Source organism: Manis javanica, chromosome 15 (genome assembly GCF_040802235.1).
Source record: "Manis javanica isolate MJ-LG chromosome 15, MJ_LKY, whole genome shotgun sequence".
NCBI classification, from domain to species: Eukaryota; Metazoa; Chordata; class Mammalia; order Pholidota; family Manidae; genus Manis; species Manis javanica.
In genome coordinates, this window is record NC_133170.1 from 39,313,517 (window position 1) to 39,332,510 (window position 18,994).

An 18,994-nucleotide genomic window follows, 5' to 3' on the forward strand; every position below is an offset into this window, starting at 1 on the left:
AACAACATGCTACTAAATAATCAATGGATCAATGAACAAATCAAAATAGAGATCAAGGAATATATAGAAACAAATGACAACAACAACACTAAGCCCCAACTTCTGTGGGATGCAGCGAAAGCAGTCTTAAGAGGAAAGTATATAGCAATCCAGGCACACTTGAAGAAGGAAGAACAATCCCAAATGAATAGTCTAACATCACAATTATTAAAACTGGAAAAAGAAGAACAAATGAGGCCTAAAGTCAGCAGAAGGAGGGACATAATAAAGATCAGAGAAGAAATAAACAAAATTGAGAAGAATAAAACAATAGCAAAAATCAACGAAACCAAGAGCTGGTTCTTTGAGAAAATAAACAAAATAGATAAGCCTCTAGCCCAACTTATTAAGAGAAAAAGAGAGTCAACACAAATCAACATAATCAGAAATGAGAATGGAAAAATCACGACAGACTCCACAGAAATACAAAGAATTATTAAAGACTACTATGAAAACCTATATGCCAACAAGCTGGAAAACCTAGAAGAAATGGACAACTTCCTAGAAAAATACAACCTTCCAAGACTGACCAAGGAAGAAACACAAAAGTTAAACAAACCAATTACAAGCAAAGAAATTGAAACAGTAATCAAAAAACTACCCAAGAACAAAACCCCGGGGCCGGACGGATTTACCTCGGAATTTTATCAGACACACAGAGAAGACATAATACCCATTCTCCTTAAAGTGTTCCACAAAATAGAAGAAGAGGGAATACTCCCAAACTCATTCTATGAAGCCAACATCACCCTAATACCAAAACCAGGAAAAGCCCCCACCAAAAAAGAAAATTACAGACCAATATCCCTGATGAATGTAGATGCAAAAATACTCAATAAAATATTAGCAAACAGAATTCAACAGTATATCAAAAGGATCATACACCATGACCAAGTGGGGTTCATCCCAGGGATGCAAGGATGGCACAACATTCGAAAATCCATCAACATCATCCACCACATCAACAAAAAGAAAGACAAAAACCACATGATCATCTCCATAGATGCTGAAAAAGCATTTGACAAAATTCAACATCCATTCATGATAAAAACTCTCAGCAAAATGGGAATAGAGGGCAAGTACCTCAACATAATAAAGGCCATATATGATAAACCCACAGCCAGCATTATACTGAACAGCGAGAAGCTGAAAGCATTTCCACTGAGATCGGGAACCAGACAGGGATGCCCACTCTCCCCACTGTTATTTAACATAGTACTGGAGGTCCTAGCCACGGCAATCAGACAAAACAAAGAAATACAAGGAATCCAGATTGGTAAAGAAGAAGTTAAACTGTCACTATTTGCAGATGATATGATACTGTACATAAAAAACCCTAAAGACTCCACTCCAAAACTACTAGAACTGATATCGGAATACAGCAAAGTTGCAGGATACAAAATCAACACACAGAAATCTGTAGCTTTCCTATACACTAACAACGAATCAATAGAAAGAGAAATCAGGAAAACAATTCCATTCACCATTGCATCAAAAAGAATAAAATACCTAGGAATAAACCTAACCAAGGAAGTGAAAGACTTATACTCTGAAAACTACAAGTCACTCTTAAGAGAAATTAAAGGGGACACTAATAAATGGAAACTCATCCCATGCTCATGGCTAGGAAGAATTAATATCGTCAAAATGGCCATCCTGCCGAAAGCAATATACAAATTTGATGCAATCCCTCTCAAATTACCAGCAACATTCTTCAATGAATTGGAACAAATAATTCAAAAATTCATATGGAAACACCAAAGACCCCGAATAGCCAAAGCAATCCTGAAAAAGAAGAATAAAGTAGGGGGGATCTCACTCCCCAACTTCAAGCTCTACTACAAAGCCATAGTAATCAAGACAATTTGGTACTGGCACAAGAACAGAGCCACAGACCAGTGGAACAGATTAGAGACCCCAGAAATTAACCCAAACATATATGGTCAATTAATATTTGATAAAGGAGCCATGGACATACAATGGCAAAATGACAGTCTCTTCAACAGATGGTGCTGGCAAAACTGGACAGCTACATGTAGGAGAATGAAACTGGACCATTGTCTAACCCCATATACAAAGGTAAACTCAAAATGGATCAAAGACCTGAATGTAAGTCACGAAACCATTAAACTCTTGGAAAAAAACATAGGCAAAAACCTCTTAGACATAAACATGAGTGATCTCTTCTTGAACATATCTCCCCGGGCAAGGAAAACAACAGCAAAAATGAGCAAGTGGGACTACATTAAGCTGAAAAGCTTCTGTACAGCGAAAGACACCATCAATAGAACAAAAAGGAACCCTACAGTATGGGAGAATATATTTGAAAATGACAGATCTGATAAAGGCTTGACGTCCAGAATATATAAAGAGCTCACACGCCTCAACAAACAAAAAACAAATAACCCAATTAAAAAATGGGCAGAGGAACTGAACAGACAGTTCTCCAAAAAAGAAATACAGATGGCCAAGAGACACATGAAAAGATGCTCCACATCGCTAATTATCAGAGAAATGCAAATTAAAACTACAATGAGGTATCACCTCACACCAGTAAGGATAGCTGCCATCCAAAAGACAAACAACAACAAATGTTGGCGAGGCTGTGGAGAAAGGGGAACCCTCCTACACTGCTGGTGGGAATGTAAATTAGTTCAACCATTGTGGAAAGCAGTATGGAGGTGCATCAAAATGCTCAAAACAGACCTACCATTTGACCCAGGAATTCCACTCCTAGGAATTTACCCTAAGAACGCAGCAATCAAGTTTGAGAAAGACAGATGCACTCCTATGTTTATCGCAGCACTATTTACAATAGCCAAGAATTGGAAGCAACCTAAATGTCCATCTGTAGATGAATGGATAAAGAAGATGTGGTACATATACACAATGGAATACTACTCAGCCATAAGAAGTGGAAAAATCCAACCATTTGCAGCAACATGGATGGAGCTGGAGAGTATTATGCTCAGTGAAATAAGCCAAGCGGAGAAAGAGAAATACCAAATGATTTCACTCATCTGAGGAGTATAGGAACAAAGGAAAAACTGAAGGAACAAAACAGCAGCAGAATTACAGAACCCAAAAATGGACTAACAGGTACCAAAGGGAAAGGAACTGGGGAGGATGGGTGGGCAGGGAGGGATAAGGGGGGGGAAGAAGAAGGGGGGTATTAAGATTAGCATGCATGGGGGGGAGGGAGAAAGGGGAGGGTGGGCTGCACAACACAGAGAGGACAAGTAGTGACTCTACCACATTTTGCTAAGCTGATGGACAGTAACCGTAATGTGGTTGTTAGGGGGGACCTGATATAGGGGAGAGCATAGTAAACATAGTATTCTTCAGGTAAGTGTAGATTAAAAATTTAAAAAAAAAAAGAAAGAAAGAAAGAAAAGGGGGATTACTCCTTAACAGGATAAAACTATTGGTAAATCAAAGATCAACGCATGCTTTAAATATCCTTAATGTTGATCACTTAAAGGGTGTCAGATGATCAGCTATGGAGGTACTCTTTTCTGATAATATTCCTTTCTCTTAATTAAAAAAAAAAAAAAAAAAGCAGTTACTGTGTGCTGACCTCCAATGAGTTCTGCACAGTGGTATAGAGGGCATGTCAAAGTGTGGGCAAAGGGTCTGTTTGTTTCTAGGCAGAAGATCAAGGCCTAGCTTGGATACCCAGAAAATGAACTAAGATACGATATGAGGAGGAGCTTCCGGCATCAGCACTCTCTGGAGGACTCGTGCCGGGGGATGATCATCAAAAAGCCTCCACAGGGATCCGGACGATGCTGCGGTTGTGGCTGCATCCAGCCCACCGTCTCCTGGACTTGCCATAAGAAGGAGGAGGGAGATGTCTAGGCTGGCATGTGCATACAGTGAGACAACGAATTTGACTGGATCTGTACTGTTGGAACTCAACCAGGAGTTGGGAGGGGTGCAAGTTGTAGCACCCCAAAATCTCATGACTATAGACTATCTATGGTTAAAAGAACATATGGGATGTGAACAGATCCCAGAAATGGGCTGCTTTAATTTGTCTGATGGTTCAAGTACAGTTCGAAAATATCCATCATATCATAGATAAATTTTCACAAATGCCTAGGGTGCCTAAATGGTTTTCTTGGCTTCACTGGAGATGGCTGGTAATTATAGATTTGCTTTGTTTATGTCACCGTATTCCTATTATGTTAATATGTGTGTGCAAATTAGTTAGTAGTTTAAAACCTGTACATACTTAAGGTACTATACAAGAAGATATGTCAAAGAAATAATCAATCCTCCCAAGTTTCCTTCATATGCTACATCTATAGCTTTTCTTCTTCCTTCCTAATTACAAACCTTAAATAGAATTCGTGCCTCATATCGAATTTACCGAGTATCATAATTCCTCCAGGTGGTAAAGATACCTCGAGACAAGTGCTGGGCATAGAAGCCACAGGGCATAAATCTGCAAAGAAGTTAAAAGCTAACCTTTGCAAACAATATGGCTTCTCTCTCACTTACCAACTTTACATTTCCCTGTATGGCCCCGGAAGATGACTGGTTAGCCAGAGACGGGTAAGATTCCTCAAGGGAGGAACAACCTAAGACAGGCACAGTCGCAGGGGGGCCATCAGGTGAGAATTTGGGGATCAACAGAGGTGAGGCTCAGAACCTCACCCCCCCTGCTTTGAGAGAAATCTTCTGCATCCGTGGATGTCTTGCTGCCCTTGTCTAGCCTGGATTAATACTTAGTCCATAGGCACACACCTGATCATCTGATCATCTACATTTGCCTTCTTACAGCACTAAACTATGTTTTCTACCTTTATCTTGCATCTACCTACCACTTCAGCATTTTATTAAAAATAAAAATAATAATAATAATAGGAGAAATGTGGGATCAACATATAAATCAAGTACAAAAATCAAATGAATATTCATATTTGACCTGATGGTTTATAGGTCATATTGCATGATCAAAACCGAAAGTTTCTGTGATGAATGCCCTTGTACTGTTCACCATGTAAGAATTTATTCACTCTGTAAGAATTCGTTCACCATGTAAGAACTTGTTCGTTATGCTTCAGAAGATTGGAGACTGACGAGAATTAGGCTTGAGATGGATTAATGATTGTACATTGAGCATTGACCCCCCTATACTGAATTTTATTGTTGTTAACAACCATTTGATCAATAAATATGAGAGATGCCCTCTCAAAAAAAAAAAAAAAAAAAAAAAGAAAAAATTGAAAAAACATACTTCATCAAAATTAAGGATTTCTGCTATTTGAAAGACACTGTTAAAGAAATTAAATGACAAGCCACAGACTAGGAGAATATTTGCAAAGCATATATGTGATAAAGGACTTTTATCAGGAATAAATAAAGAAATCTCAAAACTCAAAAAAAAAAAAAAAAAAAAAAAAATTCCAATGGCATTTTCTATGAATTAGAGCAAATAATCCTAAAATTTATATGGAACCACAGGAAACCCCAAATAGCTAAAGCAATCTTGAGAAAGAACAAAGCTGGGGGTATCCTGCTCCCTGATTTCAAGCTAAATTACAAAGCAACAGTGATAAATACAATATGGTACTGGCACAAGAATAGTCACAAAGATTGATGGAATAGAATAGAGTCCAGAAGTAAACCCACACATATATGGTTAATTTATACATGATAAAGGAGGCAAGAACATACAATGGGGAAAAGACAGCCTCTTCAGTAACTGGTGTTGGGAAAACTGGACAGCTACATGCAAGAGAATGAAACTGAATCACTAACACTATACACAAAAGTAAACTCTGGATTAAAAACCTAAATATAAGACATGAAACCATCAACAAAATGATGCAACTTATGATATGGGAGAATATATTTGCAAATGATATATCCAATAAGGGGTTAATATCCAAATGAAGAAATCACACAACTCAAACCAAAAAATTAAAAAATTAACTCAATTAAAAAATGGGCAGAGGACCTGAATAGACATTTTTCCAAAGACACAGAGATGGCCAACAGGCATATGAAAAGATGCTCAACATTACTAATCATCAGGGGTTGGAAGTACAGCATAGAGAACATAGTCAATAATTCTATAACATCTTTCAATGTTGACAGATAGTAACTACACTTACTAGGGTGAACACTTAATAATGTAGAGAACTGTCGAATCACTATGTTGTATACTTGAAACCAATATATTATTGTATATCAACTATACTTCAATAAAAAAAAAACACAATCAGCATTCTTCTGAAAGCCTAGCAAGATTTAGAGTTCCATTCATAGCTACCTTTCCCGATGATAATTAGGGGCTGTTTGGCACTCCTAATAACAGATGCTGCCAGACACACAGCAGAGGTTGCTGCCATACTAACAGGAGGTGGCATGCAGCACTCCACGTACCTGTAAATACGATTAGGTCAATTAAAAGTAGCCAACTCTAAAATTTTTTATTGTGAAAATATATAAAAAGGTAGAAATAGAAAAAGTAGTGCAATAAACTCCATATAGATTGAACAATATAATTTTACCACATTTGCTTCACGCAATCCATACAGATATGCATATAAATTTTTTCCCTGAAACATTTTAAAGTAAATTAGTCATCAAGACTTATAAACTTCTCCATGCATGTCTAAAAAATAAAGACTTTCTTCTATATAACCATAATAGCCTTATCATTTCTAGATTAACAGTTATTCTCTGATGCTACCTACTAGTCAGTCAAATGAATAATTCATGGACACAAATTTTGAGTTAACGGCTTCACACTGTAGCAGTAGCTGTTGTTGTAATGTTAGTAAAAAACATACTAAGAGCTAATACTTAATACTTACTATGTGCCATTTAATGTTAGTTTTCAGAACCATGAGGTTAGATGCTATTGTTATCTCCATTTCACCACTGGGGAAAAAACTCAGTAAGTAACTTGCCCACGGTCTTCAGATGGCATGTGGCAGAGACTGGACTGAACTAGGTCATTCGGTCTCCATGCTTTCAAGTTCCTCACTATATTTCCACTCACTGTATAAGTGAATATTTTACTACCACAATATGCATTAGTAAAAGAAATATTGGAATTGTGATAGTTAAGTTTATTTCTGGACATCAAGTCCTCAGTGCTTTATTTCACTTATTCTAATTAATAAACATCATACTATACAAAACTTGAACATAAAAAAAAGACATTCAATCTTTACAAAAATTTTAAAGAAGACTGACAGGCTTAACCTAAGGCTTATCTGTCCCTCCTTCCCCCCAGTAATACTGTTCTGATTATCACATTCAGGAATTCTGTACAGTGTATGAATTTTTTGTCTGACTTTAGCAGACAGAAACCACTCCTTGGTATACTAAGTACACAGAAATGCCCACTGTCTCCACAACAGCAGGGATGTGTTACCTGGTACTCAGGATGATGCATTAACCCAAGTGCTATCCTTACCAAGCGTGACTTAGATACCAGTGAAAAATGTTTCTTGTATTTTTCATTCACTCAGTGTTTATTTCAGGAATAAGGGAACATGGCAAATTACAGTAACATCTGTGTTAGAATATTTTTAAATCACAGGGAAAAGTGACAGACAAAATTTTTTATGCTGAGTCCTAATAATTTTTCAAGTTACTTCATCTCTTGGTTTATATTATGAAGACTCCAAATAATGAGCATACATTATTTGTGGCTACTGGAAGAATAATTTCAAATGAGGAGTTCAGGAAGCTCCAAGTATTTGATTTAGTAATCAAGCCCCTAATAATTACTAAATATTACCATTTTAATTAAGAAAATTTAAGCTCTTTGGCTATGATTTAGTTTAACCACTGAACTGTCAAAAAAGTTAAGACAAATGAAGATTAACCTATAAACTGCTAGGTAAATTCTTTTAAAAAGATAAACATTATGATTACACAATTAGAAAAAGCTCCAGTATAACTATTACTCACTTTATAGAATTCACATTCACTTGGAGGTTCACAAAATCTGCAGATATGTCCACATAGCAAGCACCTGGACGACCATAAATACTGCTTCTCACTGCCTTAATTTATTACAAATACAAGAAAATATTTTCAAAATCTCAATCCTTATTATCATATTCTGTTCAAAGATAATTTAAAATTCTGAAATGAACACTATTTTAACTTCTCTGGACATCCTTATTTGGAGAAATAAACAGTTTTAATTAAAATTGTAAAGCCCCCTATTGATTCTATACATTTTTAAAGATATTTTATTTTAAAAAAGATAAAGAAAATACTCACTTAGGGCTTAAAAATTCATGTTCTATTATACTTTAATCTTAGAAATTATTCACTAGGCTTTTCCCTGCTAAGTTTGTACTCTGTGACATGTACTTTGACCTGCTTCATAATCCTAATGATTTGGCAAACATCAGAAACTGATGTTGTAATGTGTCAAATGGTTTCTAGAACACATGGTTTTGAAACAGCTCAAATATAACCTCACATATAAATGTTTGTTAACTAAAATTAATTTATAATATGCTGTTTAATCAACTAAGAGATGGTCTTCTGTGCATTAGTACTAATTTTCAAAAATAATCTTTTGCAAAAGTATAAGAGAAAGGGTACCTAGAGAGAGTTTCAGTGTATTCTTCCTACTTTTCCATAATTAAAGACATTGTTTTAATTAAAGGGAAACTTTTAACAAAATAATTTTATTTTTTTTTGTTTATCTTATCTCAAAAATAAACTTAGTTTTTATATATGTTTTTATTATCAAATATAATGGCAGCAAATGTTAAAGCATAAATATCTCTAACTTAAATATCATTTTTAACTGCCTGAGAATATTCCAAATTGTTACTCATTCTATTGAGAACAAAAAAAAACACAGGTATGAGTAACTGAGAAAAACCAGTTTATTTGGAGAGCCTGTAATTGAATACTTTACCTTTTCAATAATAGAAGGAATAGCTTCTACACTGCTCGGCCGGGCAGAGAACTTGCTATATAATCTACAAGCTTCAACCTATATGCAAAAAGAGCATCACTTAAAATTGAGCTCACAGGTCATATTCCTCTTCTGAAGGAAGACAAAATGTCAAGTCATTACTTTCTATTATACTTAGAAAAAAGAGGAGAAAATACATTAACTGGACTGTTTCTTAAAAGTCTGTGCAAGCACAATCAAATTTCTGCCTTAGTGTGAGTCAAGAAGCAAATCAAAACAAGATGCCATTTTCATACTTCAGATTGGCAAAAATGAAAAAGTTAAATAAAACTCAGTATCTACAACAGGGAAACAGACACTCTCATTAACTGTTGGTCAGAGTATAAATGGGAAGCCAAGCTGACAACTAAAAATTTAAATGAGCATATCCTTTGACCCAAAAATTTCACAGCCAGGAATATACAATTTTATCTGCTACATCTTATTACAATTACAATCTACACTTATACTTCTGCCTGTTACATATTTTTTTGCTATGCTGTTTGGGACATATAAATTCAATAGTGTTAAGTTTTCATGGTTTATTGTTCTCTGAAACATTATACAGAAACTGTTTCTCTTGATATTCTTTTAAATCGGTGAAGCAGCTGGAAATCTTAGTCCCACAAGCATGATAGAATTACAATCTTCAGTCTGTTCTTGGTCATGTCATATAAAGTATTTCCACAAGAAACAGATAGTTGGATTTTAAATCAAATCAATTATGTTTCTCTTCAAATTTTTAATTTCATCTAATAAACTTCTATTTTCCTTTTAGGCAAAAATATTTGTAATGAACATTATCCTCTGCTTTCTCTTTCATCCACAGTTTTTGTAGTAACCTTAAATTTCCTTTTAAATAAGTTATCTGCTCTACTTTTTAAATAGAGCAGCATTTTAAAATAATTGTTATTCTTTACCATTAACTAAGTAAAACTTCAATTCCCTTCAATAGTGTAAAAATGTAGCTTTTGCATCAACATATATCAAGATCTACTACTTTATATTAGTTTAAATCATATATAATATCCTATGTTTATATTTTGAAGTTTTCACAATCATTCCCAATTTACCAACACTTTGCCTAATGGTTTTAACTTTGCTCATAACTTTGTGCTTAAATGCTCAAATATATTCATGTCTTAAGTGTTAATCATTCACTCTTACCTATTTGCTTTCTACTATTCTTAAAATTAGCATTTTGTTGACGAATTCTTTTAAGTTTATCAAAAAATTTTAAATACTTTTCTTCAGTAATAAAATAAATGAACTTGTCCAGAGTCTACTGAATCATTTTCTGCTTTTATTTAAAAAACCTTATTTTTTATATTGAGGTACATACAATAAAATGTACAAATCTTAGTGTTCAGCTAGATGAATTTCGACATTTATATGAATATAACTCATGTAACCATCACCCAGATCAATATATCAAATATTCTCATTAACTTTCCTCCTTCACCTATTTCACCTGATTTCCCTCTCCTACAGCAACTACCAGTCTGCTCTTCAGAACTATGAGTATATCTGTTTTGTTTGTTTTTTAGATTTTACATGTAAATGAAATCATATGGTATTTGTCTTTTTCTGTCTGACTTAGCAAAATACCCTCTAGGTCCATAATGATACTCATTTTAAATAAGATTTCTCCTCTCAATTTTTTACTACTTATAACTTTTTACTACTTACTTTGAAGTCTGAGTGGCCTAGTTCCAAACCATTTTTTATTCCTATATCTTGACTTTTTAAAGAAGTTATTTTTCAGAGTTTCATAGCCTGTCAAAAAGGTGGGTTTCTTAGAAGAGTACTCCTAAGCAGAGCCTAAGTTTTCTTAGGAGCTGAGATTGTCTTTTAGTTGAGAAAAGTTACCTTTAAATTACCTCAGGTAGCTCTATTTTATTTTGTTTATTTTGCAGATAGGAGTTTTTCTTTCTTCTCCATAAATCTTAATGATTATACTTATGAAAAGAAAAATTTAGAGTGGGTACCTGAGGAAACTCCTGGAAGGCACCCATTGTTTCCTGACTTCTTTCAGAGGAACCACCAATCACAATCAAGGGCCTGAAATGTTCATTTTTTAAAAAGAGAATTATGAATGGTATCAACATGTAAAATACTCCACAGTGTCCAATGAATAACACTTACTGAGTGTTTAAAAAAAGAGAAAGAATTACATTTTCCCTTAAAAACTGCACATTAAAGAAGATTTACAAAGCAAACTGATGTTAAGAACTCTTCTTCAATTTCAGGAAAGTCTGAAATGCACAGTTGTATGTTTTTCCTCCATCCTTCCCCTTGGGAATGATGATGCTAAACCTCCAGGTATGTTGATATGAAAATGAATGTTTATCCCCTTCCTATTATTCTTGGGATTAAGAGCAGAAATTTTTTTTTTTTACACTTGACTGAGTCTATTTGGAAATGGCAGAATGAGAGAAATTCTTTACTAATAAAATCTGTATCCTTCAAGGAGGAAAAAAGATACAGCAAACCTAAAGTTACTCAAAAAAGATCAGACCTGAAAGTAGAGAAGAAAGAGGAAGACTAGGAGGGAGGGAAGGAAAAAAGGAATTGTAAGAAACATGGCAAGAAAGAAAACAATGTCCTTTAGGAAGATTAAGTATTTCACAAATTCATTAGAACATAACCCCGTTTAACTTGTTCTTATTGGTAAAGTAGCAGAGATGAGATTAAGGGCAATGTCAAGGAATAAGTAATCATCAGCTTATAAAGCAAACTCAATTAATATACGAATTTAAATTGTCTTGGTCATTATGAAGATGAAAAACGAGACACATTCTTACATATTGAGCAGGAATCTTTAAAAAATAATTCTTCACTTACAGAGAACTATTATACACCACTCACATATATAGAGACAAATAATTATGAAAACTCCAAACAGTTTTTATCCCAAGGTAAAGGAATTATTGATGTTTTATTTTCTTCCTAATATTCTTCCTAATTCATTTTTTTTCTAAGCCATTCCCTCAAGCACTTGATTCCAAGTGTTCCCACCCCAGATCAGTTGTTGCTCTACTACATATCATGCATTGGCATTTTTAAGGAAATTTTTTTCAATAGTAACAGTCTAATTACCAACAGTTCATGTTTGCATTTGCCATACCACCCAACGCGTGGATGAGACCCGGGCCGGAAACAACAAGGCATACTCCTGGCCTAGAAGCAAAACGTAATGTGTTTTATTAAAAGCACATCAAATACATTACCTGATTCATGACTTAGGGTGAATCAAGGCTACTTTCTCAGACTTAAAAGAAAGGATTTATAAGTCCATACTATAATTAGTAAAGCAATTACTAGAATATTTTTTGAATTAGAAAAAAACAAGGAAGACTGTATCAGTCTTCCTATAAGAAATAAGGTTAACTATCACTTTCATATTGTATTTCACCAACCTCTTCATATTTTGAAGATGTTCTATTTGGGCTAAATCAATTTAACTGCATACAGAAACGAATGTTTCATGCTGAGTACACTTATATGGAAAGTGTTTTTTTTAAATTTCTTAATAAGTAAATGTAATGTCAATTGACCTCTGACAAAAAGTAATTCTGAAATGTAATGTTGTGCCCCAATTTTTAAAAATCGAATTTGAATGCTTTACCCTAGATGGGACTTTCTAAGTTTAAAGCACTCAAGGAAAAGGTATCTCCATATAATTCAGCTTGCCATTTTATATTTACAAGGTAGTTTCTTAAGAACCTCTGTTTAAGACAGCCTTCAGAAGAACTGAAGTAACACATAGACTTTAATTTACCTGCCTGTCAGATATCCAATCGCAGAGGCAGCATAACAAGCCTACAAAGAAAAAACACTGAGACTTAAGCATATTGGAATTCTTATAGTGAGCACTTATATAATATTCTATTAAGTAAGAGACTGGAACTGAATGGTAAAGGAGGAAGTAGAATACTTTCCATTTTAATAAATAATGTTCTACCTGTAAATTTCAAATAATGGTTTAGTTACCAAATCTAATTGATAGTTTTTAAAAAAATTTGTCCATCTCATCTAGTTCATTAATAATACCCTCTTATACTTGCTTAAGTATCTGCAGAATCAATAAGAATATCCTTTTTTATTTCTAATAGTGGTAATTTGTGTTTCCTCTCTTATTTTTCAGCAGTCTTGCTAAGTATTTACCAAACTTATTAATCTTTTCAAAGAATCAATTTGTGGCTTTGTTGATTTTTCTCTATTGTTCATTTATTTTCTATTCCACTGATTTTTGCTCTTGTACTTACAATTTTTCTCCTTTCATTTTGGGTTTAATTTGGTTTTCTTTTTCTAGCTTGTTAAAACGTAAGTTTAGAGTATTGGTTTTTGATCACTAACAGATTCACTTAAAACTATCTCCTCTATATTGCACAGAGAAGACAAGTAGCAACTCTAGAGCATCTTACTACGCTGATGGACAGTGACTACGCAATGGGGTGTGTGGGGGGGACTTGATAATATGGGTGAATGTAGTAACCACAATGTTGCTCATTTGTGAAACCTTCATAAGATTGTGTATCAATGATACCTTAATAAACAAAAAAACTATCTCCTCTAAAAACTGTTTTAGCTATAGCTTACAAGTTTGATATGTCATCTTTTCATTATCATTCAATTCAAAATAATTCCTATTTTCCATTGTGATTTGTTCTTCAACTCATTGGTTAATTAGGGTCCTTTTTCATTCCTGATATTAGTAATTTGTATTTTCTCCCTTTCATTCTTGACCAGCCTCTCCTGAAGTTTATTGAGTTTATAAATCTTTAAAAATATTTAAAAAGTATTAAATGTGTTATTTAATCTTCAAATGTTTGGGGATTTTCTAGTTATCTTTTTGTTATTGAATTCTAGTTTATTTCCACAAGGTCAGATTACCTATACTGTATGTTTTCAATCCTTGGAGATTTGTTGAGATTTCCTTGGTGACCAGTATACGGTCTTTACTTTTAAACTGCACTTCAGTTCATAACAGGAAGAGAGGGGAGGTGCTAAATCAAATAGAAGACAACCTGGAAAAATGCTAAATGCCCTCTCAAACAAATACTTTTTCTTAGTTTGGAACATCGTTTTTTCAGTGTTATTTCTTCTCAATTTTTAAGAAATAACAATAAATTGAGTGTTTTCCAACTTTCATTCAACTTTATATGTGGTAGACTGAACTTACATAAATCCATGTTAAGGACAAGGTGTGAAAAATTGAAAATAAGTTTTTATGAGTCATAATCTTAACTGGCATTACTACCATACACCCAACTAAGAAGTTCCACAAAGGTACTTTTTCTGTGTTGCTATTCTCTATTGGTCCTTCTCTCTTTTCCCTTTTGTCTATAAGGCCAAATTCACAAAGGACAATACTAAGAAAACAACTAAGAAATCCAAGTGGATAAAATATATAATATCTGCTGTGATAAGAACACTTATGTGGACACATAGAAGCACTGTCCACTTATTAAAGCAGGGTAAGAAATATTGCTGCAGAATGCAAAATACAAAACAATATATAACAACTATATTCCTTTGGTGTAGATATCAAAAGTTGAACAGGAACTGGTTTTAAGACAATAAAAAAAGCTATTTCTCTAACCAAACTACCTCCATTTACAGGCAGACCAATGTTTGTAATACTTAAGAAAGGAAACTCTGGAACCAACCTCCTTTGATTAAATCCCAGCTCCCCTACTTTCTGCTGTGAAATTTTGGCAAGTTATTCTGGACCCTAGCTTCCTCATCTATAAAATGAACAGGATTCACAGACTGCTGTGAGGGTGAAATCAGTTAATACATGTAAAACACTCACAATATTGCCTGTACACAGTAGGCTCTCAGTAACAAATTCCTAACAGTCTGCCTATTTCCTGGAATACTGGTTAGCATATGTCTTGATTACTCTCAGGATCTCATGAAGACAATCAAGTCACAACCGAACTGCACCTTTCTCTGTAGTATGAACATGCCAAGCCGTCTACAGCCTCTAGAATGGCTTCTGAACCAGTTCTCACATTCTCTCTTAACCATCCTGTCTTTACCCTTTTGTTCAGGCACTAGTGAAGTCTTTGACTACTGCAAAGTCAGGCTGACTCAGGGACCTATGTGCTGGGAATGTCCTACAGGCACCTCAAACTCATCATGTCTAGATTTGAATTTATTACCTTTTCCTTCCAAATTAGCTCTTCTCTCTGTATTCCCGATCTGGGTCAGTGGCACTATGATCCATCCAGTCAAGCAAGCTCAAACTAGGAATCATCTCCAGAAGAGCTTGCCCTCTCCTTCCTACCTGGTTATGCCTACTCATTCTTCAAGATAGGCATCATCTCCTCCAGGAAACCTTCCCTGAAGTCTTAGGCTGAGTTGGGTACCCTTTTCTGGGTTTCCATAGCACTCTGGATATATCTATCACAGCACCTACCACATTATAATAAAATTGTCTATTTGTGTCTATCTCCACAGCTAGATTATAAGCCCCTTAAGGACAGGAACTGTGTATCACTCATATGCATATCCAGTGCCCAATAAAGCACCTGGGACCTAACAAGGCCCTCAACTAAGCTTAGGGACTGAAATAAAAACCCATACACTATACTACCAAGAAAATCATTTTTCTAAATTAAAAATCTAATTATGTCTCCCACCTACTTGGAAAGACCTTTACAGTCTCACTCAATGCCTACTGAAAAGTCATTACCCCTTTCCCAGCTGCAGACTGTCTACAACCTCCCCTTGGCCTACCTATCCAGTTTCACATCCCACTAGGCCTTTATGTTATTGTGATAGAATAGCACAAACAAACATTGCTTCTAAGGGCAATCTGTGTCCCACTCAACAAGAACTGGTCACCGTTTCCATGTACTGTTCCTTACACATATATCTATTATGAGTTTATACTAAGTTTTTTCCTGTGTGTCTTGCTCTGTCTTCCCAGACTATGAAGATCTTGAAGATCAAGATTAAATGGAATTCCTTCATTATATCGCCCACAGGCTATGTACACAGTATCTGATACACAGTATGTACTCAATAAATATTTGCTGGGGAAGAAGACACAAGACAATCCACCTCTAGAAAAGCAGTAAAATGTAAGTTCCATTTGTAGGTCAATAGCTTCATATTTTCACACAGATAAAAGAACAGAATGTTGTTCCAACTAAGAAAAGTACAAGGTAGAAACAACACAAACTCAAGACGTTATTTTAAGATCTAAAAAAAATACAACTCTCAAATCTTAATAATGTCACTGATAAATAAAAAATGTAGAAAGCAAGTATATCATGCAAAAGTCCTAACAAAGCCAGACACTGTGGGGATATAACCAAGAAACCTTAATTCCTGCTCTCTGGGAGCCTACATTTGACAGCAGAGGAAGGGCACCATTTTAGGAGGTCAACGCAGCTGTCTGGGCAAGAGGTGGCAGAGCTTGAATTAGAGAGCAGCAGTGGGAATGGAAGGCAGAGGAGTTAAGTTTTAGATGGGCTGACAGGATATGACATTGCAGAAGTGGATTCTTGATTTTTTAGGCCATAATTGCTAAAAGAAGGTCAATGCTGGGTTAACAGGGGAAGCACTGAGACTGGGCTGACAAATGTATTCTTTTGAAGGTCATGCTTCCAAATAAGCCTCTAAGGAAGCTGTTAAGCAGTGATGTGGTGGAAAGAGCACTGGCCTGATATTTAAGACACCTGAGTTCTAGCCATGGCTCTACCATTTGTGATGTCCTTCACCTTGTAGGGCCACCTACAGGACACTTGGCCTTCACCCATTCATTTCACAGGTACTCCCTGAGCACCTGTCACATGCAGGCCCTGGGCCCTGGAGATGCAGATATGTCAAGAAGAAATAATGTCCCTGCCCTCCTGGAGCTCACAGCCTAACAGGGAAATCAGACTGGACAGGCAATACACAGAAACAGACACATACTAACAGATACCTACGAGAGGGAAGGAGACGGGGCCGATTCACACCAGGAAGTGTACCTTCGCATCCTGACGCTCTGCACTTGGCAGAGCCTGTCCAGATACAGCACAGCGCTGGGAGCATGCCTCCAGACCCAGATCCCCTGGGGCTCAAACCCCGAATCTGCCACCATCAGCTGCCGCCTCAGCGAGTCACTCACCCTCGGCGTCTCACCTGCCAAGCACACTAACATGGTTCCTGCCCCAGGGCTCTGTAACTTATGTGTGAGGCACCAGAACAACGGTAAGAGCTGAGGGCCTGCAGCAAGTGTCCGCCGTTACACCCATCACTCCCAGGAGCGCCCACACTCACCGCTTGCTCATTCCTCATCCCGACGTATCGGATGCCCAGCTTCTGGGCGGCGGCGGCTACTTCGGTCACTGGGATGCCCACGATGCCAAACATGTACCCCACATCCTGGGGACAGAGCGGGGAGTAAGCGCCCGGGGAATCCCAGGGGACGCCTCTGCCCCGCCCACCGCCAGCCCAGCCGCCAAGGCGACGCGTCTGCCCCGCCGGCTTCCGTAGGAGCCTCCGCTCCCGGCCGGGTGCCCGTACTTGCGTTTTCAGGGCCTGGGCGACAACCTCAGCGCCAGACACCGTCTCGTTTCCGTCGCCGCGCTCCGCACTCCTGTCAGACATCTCCCACGAGAGAGCCCAGGGCACTCGCGGTCGCACCGTGCCGAAGAAACCCCGGGGCGGCCACGCGCCGGCTGCAGGCCCCCGCCTCGGACTGCCGGGAGGACGGCCGCCAGCCTCTGCGCCGGGAGGAGCGGGGCCAAAGTGCGCGCCCGGGCGGCGGGCACGTGAACCCCTTTTCGCCAATCAGGACCGAGCCCTCTGCCTGGCCGGTCCATTCGCTGGGTCGTGTCAGAAGGAGGCGGGACTCGCTGGACGGCGGCCTGCGCCGAGCAGGTGAGAGGCTGAGCCCCGGAGGCGCCCGGCGGAGGTCGCCGACCCGCGCGCGTCGGGGCCGCGGAGAGCGAGTTGCGCCGGGGCACCGTCCGGGGCCGGGGGCCGGGGGGGCAAGAGGGCCCCGCGGAGGGGGGCTGGCCCGCCCGGCGTTGTGCCAACTCGTCTCCTGCGCGCGGTGTCGTGCCTTCGCCCCCCCCCTCCGCCCCCTCGGGTTCTAGGTTTGAGTTTACACGCTTTTTGATTTGTGCTTTCATAACTTTGTGGCTTTGCAATCCGTTCAGTTTAAGTTAATTAAATCCGTAAGGGGACGTGTACCCTTTACCCCCGTATGTGCATGAGGACACCGAGATGGCAAGCAAAGGAGACACCTAGCTCTCCACTCTTGTCCTTCCAAAGTCAGGAAATGTGGGTTTTCATAATTCTTAGATTCAGTTCCAGTCCACCACTAGCCCTGCAGCTGATAAACACATTTTTGAGTGAAAAACATGTTTGCAAAGTGGGATTTCAGAGCCATGGCTTCAGGGTCATTAACCCAACTGCTCAGGAACTAATAAAATCTCCACAACAGAAAGTGGAACTTACGTTTTTTGAGAATTTGGAGTGTTTTGAAAGCAAAAAGACCAGTAATATGTGTAAGGTAAAGACAGAGAAGAGAGGGAGGTGGGTGATGGCTAATGAAATGAATGAACAGATTTGTGAAAGGATTTCTAAATCCAGAGATTTTCAAACTGTAGGCTCCGGCCCTCCCAAAAGGCCTTTCCCCCTGCATTTCAAGCCCTAATCCCAACCCCAAGCAGGGGAGAGTGAAATGGCTGCCTCCCTGCATGTGGGAACCTGTCCTAAGGAAGCTGATAGCCCACCCAAGAGGGAGGTTTCTTTGAAGTGTCAGAATTCATCTAAAATATAAATGCAGATCGTGCATTCTACTCCAGAATGTATCTATATTTTAATATAAAAATGACTTTTTTATTGAGGTAAAATAAACGTGTGGATCTTAAATATTAAGTGAGTTTTAATATTGGTAATACCTGTGTAACCCCTACCCAAATTAAAATCTTAAACTACTTACCTGTCAAGTAAAATTTGACATTACAGAAAGATGCAGAAACTTCTTTGTGTGAATTTGAA

General features: G+C 37.5%; 2 protein-coding genes across 5 annotated transcripts in view; one reads left to right on the plus strand and one right to left on the minus strand.

Moving 5' to 3' along the window:
* The window catches only part of HACL1 (2-hydroxyacyl-CoA lyase 1), a 36,151-nt gene extending 18,456 nt beyond the window's left edge, over positions 1-17,695 (minus strand). The window contains exons 1-8 of one of the 2 annotated variants that reach the window (XM_017650143.2): positions 17,510-17,695; positions 17,264-17,368; positions 12,765-12,805; positions 12,083-12,163; positions 10,972-11,044; positions 8,945-9,022; positions 7,975-8,069; positions 6,320-6,432 (exon numbers count right to left, since the gene is read on the minus strand). In XM_017650143.2, the coding sequence (XP_017505632.1) occupies positions 6,320-6,432; positions 7,975-8,069; positions 8,945-9,022; positions 10,972-11,044; positions 12,083-12,163; positions 12,765-12,805; positions 17,264-17,368; positions 17,510-17,593 (670 nt within the window). In that variant the 5' untranslated portion in view covers positions 17,594-17,695. The remainder of the gene's footprint in view (positions 1-6,319; positions 6,433-7,974; positions 8,070-8,944; positions 9,023-10,971; positions 11,045-12,082; positions 12,164-12,764; positions 12,806-17,263; positions 17,369-17,509) is intronic. The other variant, XM_036995288.1, reaches the window with a different exon arrangement.
* A 38-nt stretch (positions 17,696-17,733) lies between these two features.
* The window catches only part of BTD (biotinidase), a 57,962-nt gene continuing 56,701 nt past the window's right edge, over positions 17,734-18,994 (plus strand). For 2 of the 3 annotated variants that reach the window (XM_036995305.2, XM_073223464.1), the window contains exon 1: positions 17,754-17,866. The gene's annotated coding sequence lies outside the window, so the exon portion shown is untranslated. Of the gene's footprint in view, positions 17,867-18,994 lie in introns of all 3 variants that reach the window. The other variant, XM_036995309.2, reaches the window with a different exon arrangement.